Source organism: Nerophis ophidion, linkage group LG12 (genome assembly GCF_033978795.1).
Source record: "Nerophis ophidion isolate RoL-2023_Sa linkage group LG12, RoL_Noph_v1.0, whole genome shotgun sequence".
Lineage (NCBI taxonomy): Eukaryota > Metazoa > Chordata > Actinopteri > Syngnathiformes > Syngnathidae > Nerophis > Nerophis ophidion.
In genome coordinates, this window is record NC_084622.1 from 2,925,329 (window position 1) to 2,945,500 (window position 20,172).

Consider the following 20,172-nt stretch of genomic DNA (forward strand, 5'->3'; position numbering starts at 1 on the left):
CTGCTTGACACCTATGTCACAGGCTTCTGGAAGGAAGTTAAAAATATAAATAGGGTTAAAGCAGTATTGCCATGTAACATTGAGGGTTTACCTGGTGGAAGACATGTACAGTAACTGAACTATAGAGGCATCGCTATGCTGCTTCATTCAACAGTGTCAGAAGGGGGGTTGCCCACATCTGAGGTCCTCTCCAAGGTTTCTCATAGTCAGCATTGTCACTGGCGTCCCACTGGATGTGAATTCTCCCTGCCCACTGGGTGTGAGTTTTCCTTGCCCTTTTTTGGGTTCTTCCGAGGATGTTGTAGTCGTAATGATTTGTGCAGTCCTTTGAGACATTTGTGATTTGGGACTATATAAATAAACATTGATTGATTGATTGAAGTGAGCCATATTGTATAGGCAACATAGAGGAGGAAGTGGTACACACCAGCCCCTTATGACATTTCCCAAGTCATCAGGCAACTAACTGATAACAAAGCATGTGGCATGGATAATACTACTGCAGAGCACCTGTAACTAGCAAGCTCTAGGGTAGCTGTGTTGCTCTCAATCTGGTTTACAGGGTTGGTAACGCATGGAATCCTGCCAGATGCTATGCTGACAGTTATTTTAGTACCTGTACCTATTAAAGATAGGGTTAGTATCGATCCATCACCCTAGCCAATATGCTATATACTCTCTAAAGTGCTGGAAAGTGTGATAATAGACAGTTGGGGATCTTATTTGCACTGCGGAAGACCCATTTGGCTTTAAGAGCAAGCACAGCACTGACTTGTGTATTTATGCTTTTAAAGAAGCAGTAGAACAATACAGAGGACAGGGCTCTACAATGTTGGTAGGTTTTATTGAAGTATCTAAAGCAGGGGTGCCCATTACGTCGATCGCGAGCTACCAGTCGACCGCGGGGGGTGTGTCAGTCGATCTCCAGCCAGGCTTTTAAAAAAAATAGACCTAAAAATTAGTGATCATCAATCTTCACCAAGACGTCACTTAAATGACATTCACGGTACCGGAGGGTCTTGTGAGATGACGCTGGCTGCTGCAAGATCATGAAAATATGACCGAGAGGAAGGCGAGGAACACTTTTTATTTCAACAGACTCTCGCGCCGTACCTTCCGTCAAAACTCTAAAGGCCGACTGCACATTTCCTATCTTCACAATAAAAGCCCTGCTTCATGCTGCCTGCGCTAACTAAATACAGAGTCTGGGAAAACTGGCGTGCCCAAGCGATCCCTCAGAAAGCTGGCGTGCACATCACTTGTGCACGCCAGCTTTCCGAGACTCTTATTTTGTTAGCGCAGGCAGCATGAAGCAGGGCTTTTATTGTGAAGATAGGAAATGTGCAGTCGGCCTTTAGAGTTTTGACGGAAGGGACGGCGCGAAAGTCTGTTGAAATAAAAAGTGTTTCTCGCCTTCCTCTCTGTCATTTTTTCATAATAATGAACTGGCAGCAGCCAGCGTCATCTCACAAGACCCTCGGGTACCGTGAATGTCAATCAAGCAAGCTACGGAATTTGCCGCCAATGTTTTTCTTGTAAAGTGTATGGAAGCTGGATGAATTAGATGCCAAAAACCAACCACTTTCATGTGGTATTGTACAGAAAGGACAACTTTTTTTCTCCTCCATTTGAAAATGTGGGCGTTATCATCATTACTGTCTGATTCCAATCAATGCAAGTCATCAGAATCAGGTAATACACCAACTTATATTCTTGTCTTCGTGAAAGAAAGACATTTATATGTGTTACACATGCTTGTATTATCATTAAACACATTTAAATTGTTTACAAAAATGTCTCTTTCATAAATAAATAAATATAAATGATATATATAAATGAGGTAGATCCCCTCGAGTTGGTCAATTGAAAAGTAGCTCGCCTGCAGAAAAAGTGTGGGCACCCCTGATCTAAAGCATTTGACAGCGTCAACCATCACAAACTCTTCACCAAGCAAAAGCATTGGGGTCCTCATACATATTTTAGCATATTGGTACAGCAGGCAGACAATGCAGGTAAAACGGGGGAGTATATTATCCTCTCCTTTTAGAGTTGGCAATGGGGTACAGCAGGGTGGGCTTCTATATACCAGATTGGTATATGGATAACCTTGTCAAAGAGAGATTGTACAACAGGGTGCATATTTGAGAACACCTTTCTCAACCACTATGTACGCTGATGATTTGGCCATTATAACTTCCAGTACTGCAGGGTTTCAACAGCTTCTTAACATATGCTGAGACTATGGAGACGAGTTTGACATCAAGTATAATGCCACAAAGACTATGGTAATGATATGTAGAATCAAGGAGGATCAACATTTTTTAATTTCCCAGTTTTCTACTTGTCCGGTCAAACCCTGTCTATTTGCAACAATGTAAAACATTCAGGCCACATCATCAATGATGAGATGGTGGATGATGCTGACATGCTTGGACAGAGAACAATGATGTATGTCCAAGCCAATATGTTAAACACTGGTATTTGTGCCTTTTATAGTGACGTGAATTATATTTATATAGCACTTTTCTCTAGTGACTCAAAGCGCTTTACATAGTGAAACCCAATATCTAAGTTACATTTAAATCAGTGTTGGTGGCACTTTTATAGAATGTGTAGAAGCATTTTAAAAGCATATTTTTATTGTTGCATTTGTTTGTTGGATGCCTACAATCATTGGTACTTTAACTTTAACTTTTAACTTTTACTTAATATGCACAAGCACTATTTTAATATCATGTTATATAGACTGTATTCTTTGTTTTATGTACCGTATGTGATTGTATGTCTACTTGGACGTTGGTGTCTGCAATAAAGCTTGATTGGTATGTATGCCTGGAGCACCACTTATGGAGAGGCACTGTATTAGATCATTCTCCCCCCAGGATTTGTTTTCACCTGGATGTAACTCACCAATGATATGACACTGTGGGGACACATTTAATGTATACGTTTAAACCCAAAACCAATGGTAAGCATAACAGTGTGTTTCTTAGCTACTCTGATCTCCTTGGCCTGACACAAATGTGTGCAGAAGGTCTTAGTCTGCACACACACAGAGAAGCTGACATATAATGTCACAGGTCAGTGAGTTTCCCAAGATTTTTTAAAGCAACTTCAAAGACACTCCAATCAGTACGATCAAAACAGGCCTGTAATTACTCTTTTGATTCCTTTGACCATCTCTTTAAAGTCTACAGGCTTAGCAGTTTTTAACTTTTGCCTGTAGGTCGGGAATCGGGATGAAGGGAATTAGATAGATTTCCAAAGCTGCCCTGTGAACAGAACAATAAGAGTCGTTTATCACTGTTCCGCACGCCTGAGGTAGTATGTAAACAGCGACCATAACAAACGAGGAGATCTCCCGGAGTTAATAAACTGGTTTTTAGTTTCAGTAAAACCCAGGACAACGGATCTACAAAAATCTGTGTTTTTAGTGTCAAGGTGTTTTTGGTGTTCGTCCAGCTTATTAGCCAGGGAGTGGATGTTCGCCAAGTGAATGGATAGAAGCACTGTGCGTAATCCCCTCTACCTCTGTTTAATGAGTGCACCTGCTTGTTGTCCTTCTCTGCGGCGTCTCCGGCAATGTTCATAAAGAGTTGCTCCTCCTCCAGTAAGAACCTCTGTGTAACTTTTAGGTTCAATGTAAAAAAAAGTTTGGCAGAGGACTGTCCGATATTTTAGAGTTTTTCTTTCGAGAAAGAGACCAAAGAAGGGGAGCCAAAAATTGCAAAAACTAGGAAAAACGCAACAATTACACTTCAACACAACCCTGGACTTGCACAATCACGAAAAAAAAAAAATCATATAGTACTTAATTTCAACAATTGCTTGATTGATTGATACTTTTATTAGTAGATTGCACAGTTCAGTACATATTCCGTACAATTGACCACTAAATGGTAACACCCCAATAAGTTTTTCAACTTGTTTAAATCGGGGTCCACGTTAATCAATTGATGGTACATGCTCTGACTATTAATGACAGGGTCCCCTCAGGTCAATACAAAGTGTTAAAAGTATGCATTCATAGTAAGTTAAACATATTACATTAAACAAGCATAAGTTGGCTGCGATAAGGTGGCGACTTGTCCAGGATGTACACCGCCTTCCGCCCATGTGTAGCTGAGATAAGCTCCAGATACACTTACAATTAGTGCACCAACCCAAAAAAACCTCCCTTTTTCATGATAAAAAATAAAATTAAAATTAAATTAAATAAGTTTGTATGACTTTGTCAAGTCTATCTATGACTGTAAGGCTTCCCAAAGACTTGGACTTGACTCAGAATTTAACTCTCACTTTTTATTACATATTTTTACTCAGTGGAATTAAGTAAAAAACATTCAAACAAAATTGTATTCAGTAAATACAAAACAGTTTATAAACATACCCATTTTAAACATTTATTTTACAATTCTGCTTTTTTATATACAGTTTCAGGATTTTACCAACTTTGTATCATGCCTTTCAGCATTAACATTTTAATCTTTGCTAAAAAAATAGTATCACCTATAAACTACTTTTACCGTCAGTCACAACATTAAGACAGCTAATTGATAAATTATAATATTGCATTTTAAACTTCATTTCATGCACAGCCACATCAAAAGTATGCAACCAAATTTAAATGTACCTAATAACATTTTTACTTGAATAGTATATTACATCTAAATCAATTAAATAAACTGTACAATTACAAAGCAAATGTTTTATTCCGATTTATAAGACACCAGATGACCCCTCTAATTACAAATATACTGAACTCTCCCTCAACTCCGGTTCTGTTTCTACCTCATTCAAAACTGACTCTGTGACACCCGCCTCAAAAAACCTGGACTTGACACTAAAGCCATTAGCAACTTCTGGCCCGTCTTCAACCATCTTATTTTGCCAAACAATATTGGAATGTGCATTGACGAGCCAAATAACAGTTCAGCATAATGTCAATAATCTCTCCAGTCCATTTCAGTCTGGTTTGCGTTCCCCCAAAAGCACTAAAAGAGCCCTTTGCAAAGTCTTTAATTCACCTCCCCCTCGCATCTGACCTACGCCACCTCAATCTCTTCATTCTTCTCGATCTCCTTGCAGCTTTTGATGCCATTAATCACGCCATTGCTCTCTTAAACCTGGAAAATTTCCTCAACATTACAGGCACTGCACTCTGGATTAAGTCATATCTGAACAATAGACAGCAATTCCTATCCATCAATAACTCCACCTAATCCATTGCCCCCTTGTACCAAGGTGTCCCCCAAAGTTCGTAAATTGGCCATCTCTTCTTCAACCTTAACATACTTCAATTTGGGCAATTAATAAGTCACATGGCCTTAATTATTACTGCTACACTGATAATATACAGATCTACAGTTCACCAACTGCTTCACTGATGTAAACATCTGGATAAACATAAACTTTCTCAAACTCTACTACAAAAAACTAATCTCATATTTATTGGTCCAAAATACCTCACTGATTCTCTTAAAGATTTCAACATATCACTAACCAGCATTACTTCTCCAAGCGCTGGCTCCTTCACTTGTCCTTGATTAGCAATCAAGGGATTGATAATTACGATGTTTTATGCCAAAGTGCTTTGTACCTTAATGCTGCACAGCTTTCCCTGTGCCTATTTTGCATTGTTTGCACTTCCTTATCATTAAATACATTTTACCTGCACTTTGCCTGCCATCTCTGCACCCTGGAGTCACGGCCAACAAGGCTGTAACAACTGTTTCATCTTCATTCGATGGAATGGCGAAAACAAACATCCCACAATCCTTTCTGAGCATGAGAACTGATTAATATGTTTGCTGTATGGTTTGTATAACTTTAGTACATCAAACCGTGTACAAGCATACATCCCGGGTCCAAATTACGTTTTTAATAATGGAAAAAAATCCTTGATTTGGAATTGGCATTTTTCAGAAGTTTTCAGAATATTTATTATATTGTGGTTAATGCAGGAACATTATGAGCATGTGATTGTAGTGAATGGTACATCATTTTTTTTTAAATAATAGTCTCTTTACCTCCTCCCATTTCAAGGTTTCTATAGCAGTCGGACTTGCAGGGTTTGCTAGCGTCATGCTGGTGGTTATCTTCCTCTTCAATAAGTGTGGGCAAAATTCCACGTTAGCCATCAAAGGTAGGTCTACACACACTGCAATTTTAATTATGGCTGAACACATTTCTGACAGGGCATACTATTGTGCCACCCCTAGCTTTTTATGAATTTGTGTGATGTTTATTAGTTTTTTCCACATTAAAGGTGATTCCACCTTTAATGGAATCAGTAATTCTACTGTATAGCAGCGCCATTTTTTCTATTGCATCTGACTGATAAACGGTGGCTCATTTGAGACAGCAATATGATTGCTCTCTGTACAGTACAGGCCAAAAGTGTGGACACACCTTCTCATTCAATGCTTTTTCTTTATTTTTATGACTATTTACATTGTTGCCCCAAGTGGAGGAGTTCAAGTACCTAGGAGTCTTGTTCACGAGTGAGGGAAGAGTGGATCGTGAGATCGACAGGCGGATCGGTGCGGCGTCTTCAGTAATGCGGACGTTGTACCGATCCGTTGTGGTGAAGAAGGAGCTGAGCCGGAAGGCAAAGCTCTCAATTTACCGGTCGATCTACGTTCCCATCCTCACCTATGGTCATGAGCTTTTGGTCATGACCGAAAGGATAAGATCACGGGTACAAGCGGCCGAAATGAGTTTCCTCCTCTCCCTTAGAGATAGGGTGAGAAGCTCTGTCATCCGGGAGGAACTCAAAGTAAAGCCGCTGCTCCTCCACATCGAGAGGAGCCAGATGAGGTGGTTCGGGCATCTGGTCAGGATGCCACCCGAACGCCTCCCGAGGGAGGTGTTTAGGGCACGTCCAACCGGTAGGAGGCCACGGGGAAGACCCAGGACACGTTGGGAAGACTATGTCTCCCGGCTGGCCTGGGAACGCCTCGGGATCCCCCGGGAAGAGCTAGACGAAGTGGCTAGGGAGAGGGAAGTCTTGGTTTCCCTGCTTAGGCTGCTGCCCCCGCGACCCGACCTCGGATAAGCGGAAGAAGATGGATGGATGGATGGATGGACATTGTAGATTGTCACTGAAAGCATCAAAACTCTGGATGAACACATGTAGAGTTATCTACTTAACAAAAATGTGAAATAACTGAAAACATGTTTTCTATTCTAGTTTCTTCAAAATAGCCACTCTTTGCTCTGATTATTTTTTCGCACTCTCTTGGCTTCAAGAGGTAGTCATCAGAAATGGCTTTCACTTCACAAGTGTGCTTGAAGCTCATCGAGAGAAATGTCAAGAGTGTGCAAAGCAGTAATCCGAGCAAATGGTGGCTATTTTGAAAAAACTAGAATATAAATCATGTTTTCAGTTATTTCACCTTTTTTTGTTAAGTACATAACTCCACACTCATAGTTTTGATGCCATCAGTGACAATGTCATGAAAATAAAATATAAAAATGCATTGAATGAGACGGTGTGTCCAAACTTTTGGCTAGTACTGTATGTTAGCTGCCATTATCTGTGTTGATGTTCACTTTCTGTGCATATACAGTAGGACTTTGAGTTTGTTTCATTAAATGACGGAGTGATGATAAGTTATTGTGTTTGTAATTTTCAGACACTACTAACCTATCTAAGAAAAAGGATTTAAACTTACCGTTTGTAAATGACGGGCACAAGTAAAGTTGGGCAAACCTTCTGATGAAGATGTGTTCACGACAGGAACCTCAGATTGGCCAATGCTTCCACATCCCATCTTCAAATGTGTCTTCATCTCCTTTCTGAAAAGTGTAAATCGATTAAAACACTACTTTGACTGGAATATTTTGGATTTGAAGCACAACATATATTTTTTCAAGCTGATAGGGCATACTTATATACATGTATTGTTTTTTTAAATGTAAACTTAAGTGTAGTTTATGCACACATTGCGGTAAAAAAGACCCCAACAAAGGTGGATTTGAAAAACTGTATCTGTAGATTTATCCATACGAAAGCCAACAATGGCCGATCGTCAATGATAACTTCCGATCATTTTAGCCCTCTCTGGTGAATTATTTGCACTTTTTAAACCAAGTGGCGATAGCAAATGGCTTTGGGGCGGCTTCTTTAGCAGCAGGCATATTCAAACAGTCGTGGCGATGCATTTCATGTGGTTGATGAGGTTTGATATGTTGAAGTGTCATGTTTTTTTCCTCCGGGCAGAATGTTTGCAGAAGATGTAAAGGAAATAGCACAAAAATTGTTTTCCTCTAAAACAGTAAAGAAGTCCCACACAATAAACACCACGTTTGCTTACAATCACAAAGTTTATGGCTAGTAAAAGGAGCTCTCCCCTGTAATGCATAGTATGGGTAATCTCATTGTACATTATTATTTGTATATTTTTATTGGTTATCTGAGCTATTTTTTATGTCATAATTTATTGTACCAACCTGGTAATTATTAATCTCATATTTGTCATGCACTCTTATTAATTATGAATGCATGCCTCACACTTTGTCTAGGTCCTGGTGAGGAAGACTCTAGCAGCCCTCTTCACCATGTCAATCATGGGATTATGGGCCCGTGTACACTGGATGGTGGACTTGATGCTTTGATGATTGGAATGAACAGGATTCCTATTATAGAGAATCCACAATACTTCAAACATGGACACACCTGCAATAAACCCACCGCATGTGAGTACAAACTAAATACAAGCCCCTTTCTCACAGAAATTACTCAAAAGTAGCCCATACAAGACAAATCGTTAAGTCAGCATTCATTTATTTGTCCTATCAGACACTTGGCGAGCAGATGTCCTAAGAATAAACTAGGCAAAAACACGCGGTAGAAAATAAAACACACAGGTCAGAGTCTCTCACTTCATTAGCCATTGGAATTTTGTTTAGTTTAAGACTTCTGGTCATTTGAAAATTTAATTGCAAATCTTACAGCAGTGATAAGCGCTGGTGCCTCACAGCGAGAAGGTATGATTCCCAGGCTCTTAGTCTTTCTGTGTGGAGTTTGCATGTTCTCCCCTTCCTTGCGTCGGTTCTCCCCGGGTACCCCGGCTTCCTCCTACCTGGGGAATAGGTTTATATGGCAACACTAAGTTAGCCCCAGTGTGTGAATGGTGTCTGTCAGTGCTGGCCCTATAATGAGATGGCACAGTGTACCTCGCCTTCCGCCCAAGTGTAGCCGGGATAAGTTCCAGCCCCTCTGCTACCCAGAGAAGGATAAGAAGTAGAAAATGGATGGATGGATGGAAAAGGTTGGCATACAGGATTAAAAAGTTGAAAGGGGTTCAGTGTTTGCCCATGTCTGCCTTAACCCCGGATTCTCACAGGACGCTTAACGGGGCAGGACGTCTCTACCGCCGTTCTGATGGGCACTGTTGCGGCACCGCTGTGTATCAAAGTGGCAAAAATTCTAAGGAGATCTCGCAAATCTAGTCATGTGATAGAAGAGTTGTAGTAAAACGAAAACCAAATGGTTTATTCAGTCCTTCCAGGAGTAACTCGATCCTGCCATTCAAGATACGTATCGGCTGCTAAACAGCAACACCACGGAACATATAGAGCAGGGGTGCCCATTACGTCGATCGCGAGATACCAGTCGACCGCGGGGGGTGTGTCAGTCGATCTCCAGCCAGGCTTTTAAAAAAAATAGACCTAAAAATTAGTGATCATCAATCTTCACCAAGACGTCACTTAAATGACATTCACGGTACCGGAGGGTCTTGTGAGATGACGCTGGCTGCTGCAAGATCATTATTATTAAAATATGACCGAGAGGAAGGCGAGAAACACTTTTTATTTCAACAGACTCTCGCACCGTACCTTCCGTCAAAACTCTAAAGGCCGACTGCACATTTCCTATCTTCACAATAAAAGCCCTGCTTCATGCTGCCTGCGCTAACTAAATACAGAGTCTCGGAAAACTGGCGTGCACAAGCGATCCCTCAGAAAGCTGGCGTGCACATCACTTGTGCACGCCAGCTTTCCGAGACTCTTATTTTGTTAGCGCAGGCAGCATGAAGCAGGGCTTTTATTGTGAAGATAGGAAATGTGCAGTCGGCCTTTAGAGTTTTGACGGAAGGGACGGCGCGAAAGTCTGTTGAAATAGAAAGTGTTTCTCGCCTTCCTCTCTGTCATTTTTTCATAATAATGAACTGGCAGCAGCCAGCGTCATCTCACAAGACCCTCGGGTGCCGTGAATGTCAATCAAGCAAGCTACGGAATTTGCCGCCAATGTTTTTCTTGTAAAGTGTATGGAAGCTGGATGAATTAGATGCCAAAAACCAACCACTTTCATGTGGTATTGTACAGAAAGGACAACTTTTTTTCTCTTTCATTTGAAAATGTGGGCGTTATCATCATTACTGTCTGATTCCAATCAATGCAAGTCATCAGAATCAGGTAATACTCCAACTTATATTCTTGTCTTCGTGAAAGAAAGACATCTATATGTGTTACACATGCTTGTATTATCATTAAACACATTTAACTTGTTTACAAAAATGTCTCTTTCATAAATAAATAAATATAAATGATATATATAAATGAGGTAGATCCCCTCGAGTTGGTCAATTGAAAAGTAGCTCGCCAGCAGAAAAAGTGTGGGCACCCCTGATATAGAGCTTTGCCGTCCAACAATACGCACAGGCAAGCGTCTGAGACAGCACCGACTCATGGAAAAAACAGTTTTACCTTGCAGAATGACAACTTTATTTTTCCAATTGTAGCAAACAACGACGGACATCCTCCCTGGCAAGCATTGTGCACAGACACTCATCTCATTCAACCACTCCCCTGCAGCCCTGGCCTCCATACCAGCTGGTATTTGACATAGGCCCCCAAATAGCTGTCCAGTAATATGATTATTTGATTTTAGGCCTGTAATATCAGCATGTCCTCATCCATTTGTGTGAACGAGGTGATGTTAGATCTGAAAACCTTTTACATGCTGACTTCAGGTCAGTCCTTGCCTATTAAAACATTTCAAAGTGTAAAATACGATCCGTCTTGAACACAAAGTAAACCGAATGATTTATGTTGTGTTTATGCATGACTTCTTGTCCCACAGAAGCAGATTTGAGGTAAATGAATCCGTTGTGCCAGGCAACGGCATGAATATAAACTTTGTGTATATTTCTGTAGAGTTTAAGCATACAGTGGAAATCCGGGGTTAAGCCCTTCACCCCATAACCTTAACCCTATCAGTAGTAGATATTTTCTCTCTCTCTCTTTCAGTTGTTCACCACATAAAACGGAGGGACATTATTTTACAGAGGGAGCTTGGAGAAGGAGCATTTGGCAAGGTCTTTCTCGCTGAATGTTACAATCTGAGTCCCACTAAAGACAAAATGCTTGTGGCTGTAAAGGTAAGAAGGCGTGTGTGCTACAAAAATACGAATAGAAGGTCTCCCAAATAAATATTTTGTTTGTTTTGCTCAAAGGTCTGCAACCCGTGGCTCTGGAGCGTTGCAGGCCACTTGATTAGATACATAGTTTCCTAACAATATGTTGAACATGGTGTCCCTAAACTAAAAAAAAAAAAAAAAAAAATATATATATATATATATACAAACTCCGTTTCCATATGAGTTGGGAAATTGTGTTAGATGTAAATATAAACGGAATACAATGATTTGCAAATCATTTTCAACCCATATTCAGTTGAATATGCTACAAAGACAAAATATTTGATGTTCAAACTGGTAAATAGTTTTTTTTTTTTTTTTGCAAATAATCATTAACTTTTGAATTTGATGCCAGCAACACGTAACAAAGGAGTTGGGAAAGGTGGCAATAAATACTGATAAAGTTGAGGAATGCTCATCAAACACGTATTTGGAACATCCCACAGGTGTGCAGGCTAATTGGGAACAGGTGGGTGCCATGATTGGGTATAAAAACAGCTTCCCAAAAAATACTCAGTCTTTCAAAAGAAAGGATGGGGCGAGGTACACCCCTTTGTCCACAACTGCGTGAGAAAATAGTCAAACAGTTTAAGATCAACGTTTCTCAAAGTGCAATTACAAGAAATTTAGGGATTGCAACATATAGGGTCCATAATATCATCAAAAGGTTCAGATAATCTGGAGAAATCACTCCACGTCAGCGGCATGGCCAGAAACCAACATTGAATGACCGTGACCTTCGATCCCTCATACGGCACTGTATCAAAAACCGAAGTCAATCTCTAAAGGATATCACCACATGGGCTCAGGAACACTTCAGAAAACTACTGTCACTAAATACAGTTGGGCGCTACATCTGTAAGTTAAAGCTCTACTATGCAAAGCGAAAGCCATTTATCAACAACATCCAGAAACGCCGCGGGCTTCCTGAGATCATCCAAGATGGACTGATGCAAAGTGGAAAAGTGTTCTGTGGTCTGACGAGTCCACATTTCAAATTGTTTTTGGAAATATTCGACATCTTGTCATCCGGACCAAAGGGGAAGCGAACCATCCAGACTGTTATCGACGCAAAGTTCAGAAGCCAGCATCTGTGATGGTATGGGGGTGCATTAGTGCCCAAGGCATGGGTAACTTACACATCTGTGAAGGCACCATTAATGCTGAAAGGTACATACAGGTTTTGGAACAACATATGCTGCTATCTACGCGCCGTCTTTTTCATGGACGCCCCTGCGTATTTCAGCAAGACAATGCCAAGCTATGTTCAACATGTGTTACAACACCGTGGATTCGTAAAACAAGAGTACAGGTACTTTCTTAGCCCGCCTGCAGTCCAGACCTGTCTCCCATGGAAAATGTGTGGCGCTTTATAAAGCGTAAAATACGACAGCGGAGACCCCGGACTGTTGAACGACTGAAGCTCTACATAAAACAAGAATGGGAAAGAATTCCACTTTCAAAGCTTCAACAATTAGTTTCCTCAATTCCTAAACGTTTATTGAGGGTTGTTAAAAGAAAAGGTGATGTAACACAGTGGTGAACATGCCCTTTCCCAACTACTTTGGCACGTGTTGCAGCCATGAAATTCTTACTTATTATTTGCAAAAAAAACCCAAAGTCTATGAGTTTGAATATATACAACTCGCTGGAATAAAAAGACAATATAACATACATCCATAAACTTGGATGCATATGCAAAAGTGCAATATATTTATCTGTACAGTAATCTATTTATTTATACATGCACCTTATTGCTTTTTTTAAAATCCCGCACTACCATCACTTAATACAACGAAATGTTGTTCTTATTTGTACTGTAAAGTTCAAATTTGATTGACAATAAAAAGGAAATCTAAATCTACTAAATATGTTGTCTTTGTAGCATATTCAACTGAATATGGGTTGGAAAGGATTTGCAAATCATTGTATTCCGTTTATATTTACATCAAACACAATTTCCCAACTCATATGGAAACGGGGTTTGTATTTATGTATATATATATATATATATATATATACACACACACATATATATATATATATGCATGCAGTGCATATATTATGTAATTATGAAAAAAGATAACAATTTCAAATGTTTAATAGAACATATAATACTGTAATCTGCCTCCAACCATATTGAGCTCCAATTTGCGCTCATGTGACCTCATCACATTCTCCCAAACCTTGTCTGGCTCATGATTGTCTAACTTTAGAGCATGTGCATGTGTCTTTTTGAGCAGTTTGACCTTGCAGGCACTGCAGGATCTTAGTCCATGACAGCAAAGTGTGTTACTGATGCTTTTCTTGGTGACTCCTTTATATTTCTGGGCTGGTCCCTCACCTTTCTCGAAGGCATCCCTACGTGAGCGGGTGAACTCTAGTATGGAACCCCAGGTGGATTGATACAGTACATTCTTTATACATTTTTGTTATACATATTTCTCTTCCTGTAGTTATTTTCATAAATTGGTAGATGATAGGAATCTGTACCAAATTAGACATTTTTATTAGAGATGTCCGATAATGGCTTTTTTGCCGATATCTGATATTCCGTGATGCCCCGCTGGATGCATTAAACAATGTAACAAGGTTTTCCAAAATAAATCAACTCAAGGTATGGAAAAAATGCCAACATGGCACTGCCATATTTACTATTGAAGTCACAAATTCCATAATTTTTTTTTAAACATGGCTCAAAACCGCAGCTTGGAATTTGGGACAGAGCATGAGGAGGTTGAGGTGGGGGGAGGGGGTAAGAGGTAGCGGGGGGTGCATGTTGTAGCTTCCCGGAAGAGTTACTGCTGCAAAGGGTTCTGGGTATTTGTTTAGTTGTGTTTATGTTGTGGTACGAAGCGGATGTTCTCCCGAAATGTGTTTGCCATTCTTGTTTGGTGTGGGTTTACAGTGTGGCGCGTATTTGTAACAAGGTTAAAGTTGTTTATACAGGCCACCCTCAGTGTGACCTGTATGGCTGTTGACCAAGTATGCAATGCATTCACTTGTGTGTGTGAAAAGCTGTATATAATATGTGAATGGGCCGGCACGCAAAGGCAGTGCCTTTAAGGTTAATTGCCGCTCTGTACACAGCGGGGTATTAAAAAGTCATAAATTTTACTTTTTGATACCGATAATTTCAGATATTACATTTTAAAGCATTTATCGGCCGATAATATCGGCAGTCCGATATTAGCGGACATCTCTAATATTAATAGGAACCAACAACGCTAGCATGTCCGATTGAACGTCTTCACTTGCACTTGCCCTTTTCTAATTTCCAATGGATATGCTATATACATGCTATTGATTAACATTGGCAATTTCAACTCATCCAAGTTTGGTAATGACAAATACTACTAAGATGCATGTTACAGCTGGTGTGAAAGAGGCAAATAACAGCATTATATGATAGCGGTGTTAACACTGTTACTTTTACTAGTAACAAGTAATCTAACTACTTCTATGTACATTACAACCCACATAGCGAGACGTTTGATATACGCTACGTTTGATGTTGATGTGGTATGTCAACAAGCGTCAGCAGTTCAATGCAGGAAATATATTTTTACTAATGAAAGTAACAACCAGCACCAAACTAAAATGAATTTGATGTTGAATGGAAAGAGGCAACATCACACAGCAAACAACAAGATATACTATTTTGAGGGAATAATTAACAACAAATTAATGACTGAAATGACAAACTTGCAAACCTACAATACCCCGTTTAACGACAAAGACACTACAGTCATCAAAGCACATTCAATCTCTTTATTAACTAGCGTTACCAATCCAGTGAAAAAATTCAACCTGGCTGCCATTACTGCCGCTGCTAAGCTAACAGATACAGCTAAGCTAAATCGCCACTCTGTGTGTGTTCTCACTGATGTCACACGTGAATTGGCAACAGACACAGCCTTTAAAAGGCACACCCACACACACTCTGCTCTCATGAAACATCTCTCAACTGCATGTGCAAGATATTTGATGGGGTTTTTTTTTAAGTCACGCATTATTAGTTTGCCTAGTAATGAATTACATTTATTAAAGAAGATTTGCGTTACTTTTTCGGTAAAGTAACGAGTAACTGTAATTTATTACACTGTAGATTAGACAGTTGTCACGCGCTTTTGGGCGCCAGCTAGAAACAAATTCTATAGATGAAAATTACGCTGATTGGTAGAAATATGGGAGCAAGCTGTGGGTTTTGGACTGAGTTGCAAGGCCATGCATGAGTTGCAAGGATTGGTTCAAAATTGTATGAAATGGCATGATTTTGACATCGCAAATCCTGGCGGGACATGCTTCCATCCCAAGAATGTTTGAAATAAAGCATTTCCATGGTCCGTCGTTGATATTTGATCATTGTTGGTTGGCCAATTTCAGCATATGCAGGGGGAATGAAGCGATCGCATACACACGATACGACCATTGTGTCAATATCAGCCTTTTATGATTCATTGTCTTCTTCGTTCATCTCCAGACTCTGAAAGATTCCATGCTATCAGCCAGGCAAGACTTCCAACGGGAAGCTGAACTGCTGACCAATCTCCAACATGAACATATCGTAAAGTTTTATGGCGTATGCGCTGAAGGAGATCCACTCATCATGGTCTTCGAGTATATGCAACATGGGGATCTGAATAAATTTCTCAGGTGAGCTTAAAAAAAAAGTAGAGATACATTTGGAGATGTTGTACTGAAGCATCAGTGACTTCCAGACATAAATTATTTCAAGTTATATATTATATTCCTGAGAAATATGCAGAAAAATATGCTTCTTCCTTTAACGCAGTATGTTGCACGTAGACACTAGTATCAAGGTCAGTTCCTCTCTTCAATGACCATTTTTTTCCAAAAGATGCTAACAAGGTAAATATTTGTGGAGATTTGCAGTAGCTCAGTGAATTGTAGTCACGTCATGCACTCGACTAAGGTGTCCAAGACCTACTCAGTGGCCTAGTGGTCAGAGTGTCCGCCCTGAGATCGGTAGGTTGGGAGTTCAAACCGAGTCATACCAAAGACTATAAAAAAATGGGACCCTTTGCCTCCCTGCTTGGCACTCAGCATCAAGGGTTGGAATTGGGGGTTAAATCACCATAAAATGATTCCCGGGCGCGGCACCGCTGCTGCCCGCTGCTGCCCGCTGCTGCCCGCTGCTGCCCGCTGCTGCCCGCTGCTGCCCGCTGCTCCCTTCATTTCTCAGGGGGTGATCAACGGGATGGGTCAAATGCAGAGGACACATTTTACCACACCTAGTGTGTGTGTGTGACAATCATTGGTACTTTAACAAAATACAGCCCAGGACTTTTTGTGACCTGCTGGGGAAAGGAAAAGACAAAAAAAAGAAAGAGCAAAAAGGCATAATGTAAAGAGATAAAGGTCAATTGTTGACACTAATAATTAGGGATGGGTAAAATAATTGATTTAATCGATTATGAATCGATTTATTTTCAATTTTGCAATGTAATTTTACAAGACATTATATTGCAATTTGTAATAATTGAATGACAATGAATGTTCTCATTCTCGGGGCATTCAATCGATCGCAAATGAACTATTCTGTTTGTCTTACAAGGCTATGATCCTCTCATTGAGTAGGCTTCATCAGTTAATTGTCATAGAGAGAAGGGAATTATAATTTAAGAGGAGAACTACTTTTTAAGATCCAATATTGTAGAACAACGCAGAAACGAATGAGTATAACAATAGCAGGGGTTAAAATATGGAAGTGTTTAAAGGATGAAATAAAACACAGCACCAACATAAACCAGTTTAAAAAGCTTTTTAAATCATTTATCATTAGTAAATATAAGAAAGAAGAGCAAACATTGTTTTAGAAAGACAATAATATATAATATGTATATAAATATAATTTATGATTTCATAATTATACATATAGGTTATATTAAAATGTATATATTACCAATTTATATGGAATTTAAATAAATTGTGTATATATATATATAAGTGTACAAATGTATACGTTTAATTTAAATGTTAAACTGTGTGTATGAGACGTGTGCTACATATATGTTGCTTATATATTGTTTAAAAAAAAAGTGATATAAGTGAAGCATGTTTTAGATTTTATATATTTTGAACCATGTTCTTGTTGTGATGGGGTAGGTTTATATAAGCGTTGCTTCAACCTACACCCTTTCGGCTCAATCATTGCTCAAATGAGTGTTTTTTTTTTTTCGTTTTTTTGTTGTTGTTCTTTGTTTTATGTGAAGATTGCCGAAATAAATAAATAAATAGACGTAGGTTGGTCAGGTCTGGTCTAGATGCTGGTGATATGTGATGTTGATAAATAGCTTTCGCTTTAGTTTTAACTTGCACTTACAGATGTAGTGATGAACTGTAGTTACTGACAGTGGTTTTCTGAAGTGTTCCTGAGCCTATGTGGTGATATTCTTAAGACACTGATGTCGTACTGCCTGAGGGCTCAAGGGTTCCCGGGCAATCAATGTTGGTTTCGGGCCTAGATGCTTACGTCCAGAAGCTTATGATTTAAATACAGACCGTTTAAGGTGAAATCTCTAAATTCCTTGCAATAGGGGACGGCGTGGCGAAGTTGGGAGTGTGGCCGTGCCAGCAATATGACGGTTACTGGTTCAATCACCACCTTCTAACATCCTAGTCACATCGGCTGTGTCCTAGAGCAAGACACTTCACCCAAGCGCTGTGCATGGCAGCTCCCGCCATCAGTGTGTGAACGGGTGAATGTGGAAATAGTGTCAAAGCGCTTTGAGCTCCTTAAAAAAAGGTAGAAAAGAGCTACACAAGTACAACATATTTACCATTTTAGCTGGTTGAGAAATGTTCTTCTTAAACTGTTGGACAATTTGCACGCATTTGTTAGCGAAGTGGTGACCCTTGCCCTATCTTTGTTTGTGAATGACTGAGCATTTCATAGAAACTGCTATTATACCCAATCATGGCACCCACCTTTTTTGCCACTTATGTCAGCTTTTTTGAAACATGCTGCAGGCATCAAATTCCAAATGAGCTAATATCTGCAAAAAAAAAACAACGTTTACCAGTTTGAACGTTAAATATCTTGTCTTTGCAGTGTACTCAATAGAATATGGATTGAAAATGATTTGCAAATTACTGTATTCTGTTGTTATTTACGATTTACACAACATGCCAACTTCACTGGTTTTGGGTTTTGTACAATTTTACTTTAACATATTGAAGACACTTTCAATATTTACACATAGGTGTAGATCGCATTGAATCTAATTGTGACTATCGAATTAGAAGCTTATGAATCAAAAATGAATTGATTTTGAAAAAATGGCTATAACGCCTCGCACTTCTAATAACTAATTATTTCCAAATGAACTCCAATTTTCCTTAGAGCCCATGGGCCAGATGCCATGATCCTGGTGGAAGGACAGCCCCTGCAGACTAATGGGGAGTTGGGTCTGTCCGAGAAGCTTCACATCGCCAGTCAAATCGCTGCAGGAATTATCTACCTTGCATCGCAACACTTTGTGCATCGAGATTTGGCTACAAGAAACTGTCTGGTGGGGAATGGCCTCCAGGTGAAAATAGGAGACTTTGGCATGTCAAGAGACATTTACAGCACAGATTATTACAGGGTAAGTTCATACATTTATTGTTCATTGTAAAATTAATCCTATGTGAAATATGCATTGTGTACAAGAGATTGAATTCAAATCATAGTGTAGTCTGCATTTTGCATGCTAGACTTTTTATCTTATGTTATCGTGAAATAGACTAAAAGATAAGTAAGATGAGTATAAGTTTGCGGTAAAATTCCATATGAAAGTTCCTGATTTGACATTTATTGAAAGTGACAGTTTACATGTTACTCCTCTTCTCCCACCGCCATCCGTGGGAGAAGAGGTTAAACATGTAAAATGTCTACGGATAGCGTGTGATTCAACTCAAGTTGAAAAGCCCTGCGTTAGAGGCTTGCTAGAAACCGACATATGTGCCTCGCTTATCACGCCTAATTGGGACAGGACATGACAGCAATAAACACATTTCTACAAAGTAAGGACATTATTAATACCGTATTTTTCGGATTATAAATCGCTCCGGATTATACGTCGCACTGTCCGAAAATGCATAATGAAGAAGAAAAAAAACATATATAAGTCGCACTGGAGTATAAATCGCATTTTTGGGGAAAATGTATTTGATAAAATCCATCACCAAGAATAGACATTTGAAAGGCAATTTAAAATAAATAAAGAATAGTGAACAACAGGCTGAATAAGTGTAGGTTATATGAGGCATAAATAACCAACTGAGAAGGTGCCTGGTATGTTAACCTAACATATTATGGTAAGAGTCATTCAAATAACTATAACATATAGAACATGCTATACGTTTACCAAACAATCTGTCACTCCTAATCGATGAATCCGATGAAATTTTCTTCCTCGATGTCGCTTCTAAACAACTCTGCCAACTCCAAAGGTATGCACCGCTTCCTCTTGTCGTTTTCTGCTGCATATTTCACTACGTCCAGCTTGTAATCTGCAGTACATGATTTATTTTTCGGTCCAATTTTTGTTCAGCCCTTTCCAGTTTTTATAAGTTACCGCCAACGATGAAATGATCCATTTTAATAGCTACGGCAGTAGCATATAGCAAATAGCAGTTAGCATACCATGACCCACAATGCACTTCTGCCCTGACACACAACCGCCGAATTCTTATTGGTTGACGTGTATGTGACGATTGCTGACATTTTCTTCGTCTCTTC

The 20,172-nt window shown here is 39.5% G+C and overlaps 2 protein-coding genes across 2 annotated transcripts in view; one reads left to right on the forward strand and one right to left on the reverse strand.

Moving 5' to 3' along the window:
* The window catches only part of LOC133562893 (NT-3 growth factor receptor-like), a 97,600-nt gene that overhangs the window by 65,509 nt on the left and 11,919 nt on the right, over positions 1-20,172 (forward strand). The window contains exons 12-16 of the mRNA XM_061916708.1: positions 6,046-6,145; positions 8,527-8,700; positions 11,257-11,387; positions 15,910-16,082; positions 18,793-19,036. Coding sequence (XP_061772692.1) covers positions 6,046-6,145; positions 8,527-8,700; positions 11,257-11,387; positions 15,910-16,082; positions 18,793-19,036 — 822 coding nt within the window. The remainder of the gene's footprint in view (positions 1-6,045; positions 6,146-8,526; positions 8,701-11,256; positions 11,388-15,909; positions 16,083-18,792; positions 19,037-20,172) is intronic.
* LOC133562892 (alpha-mannosidase 2C1-like) overlaps positions 1,890-20,172 on the reverse strand; it is a 121,022-nt gene continuing 102,739 nt past the window's right edge. Inside the window, exon 31 of the transcript XR_009808933.1 lies at positions 1,890-7,800. The gene's annotated coding sequence lies outside the window, so the exon portion shown is untranslated. The remainder of the gene's footprint in view (positions 7,801-20,172) is intronic.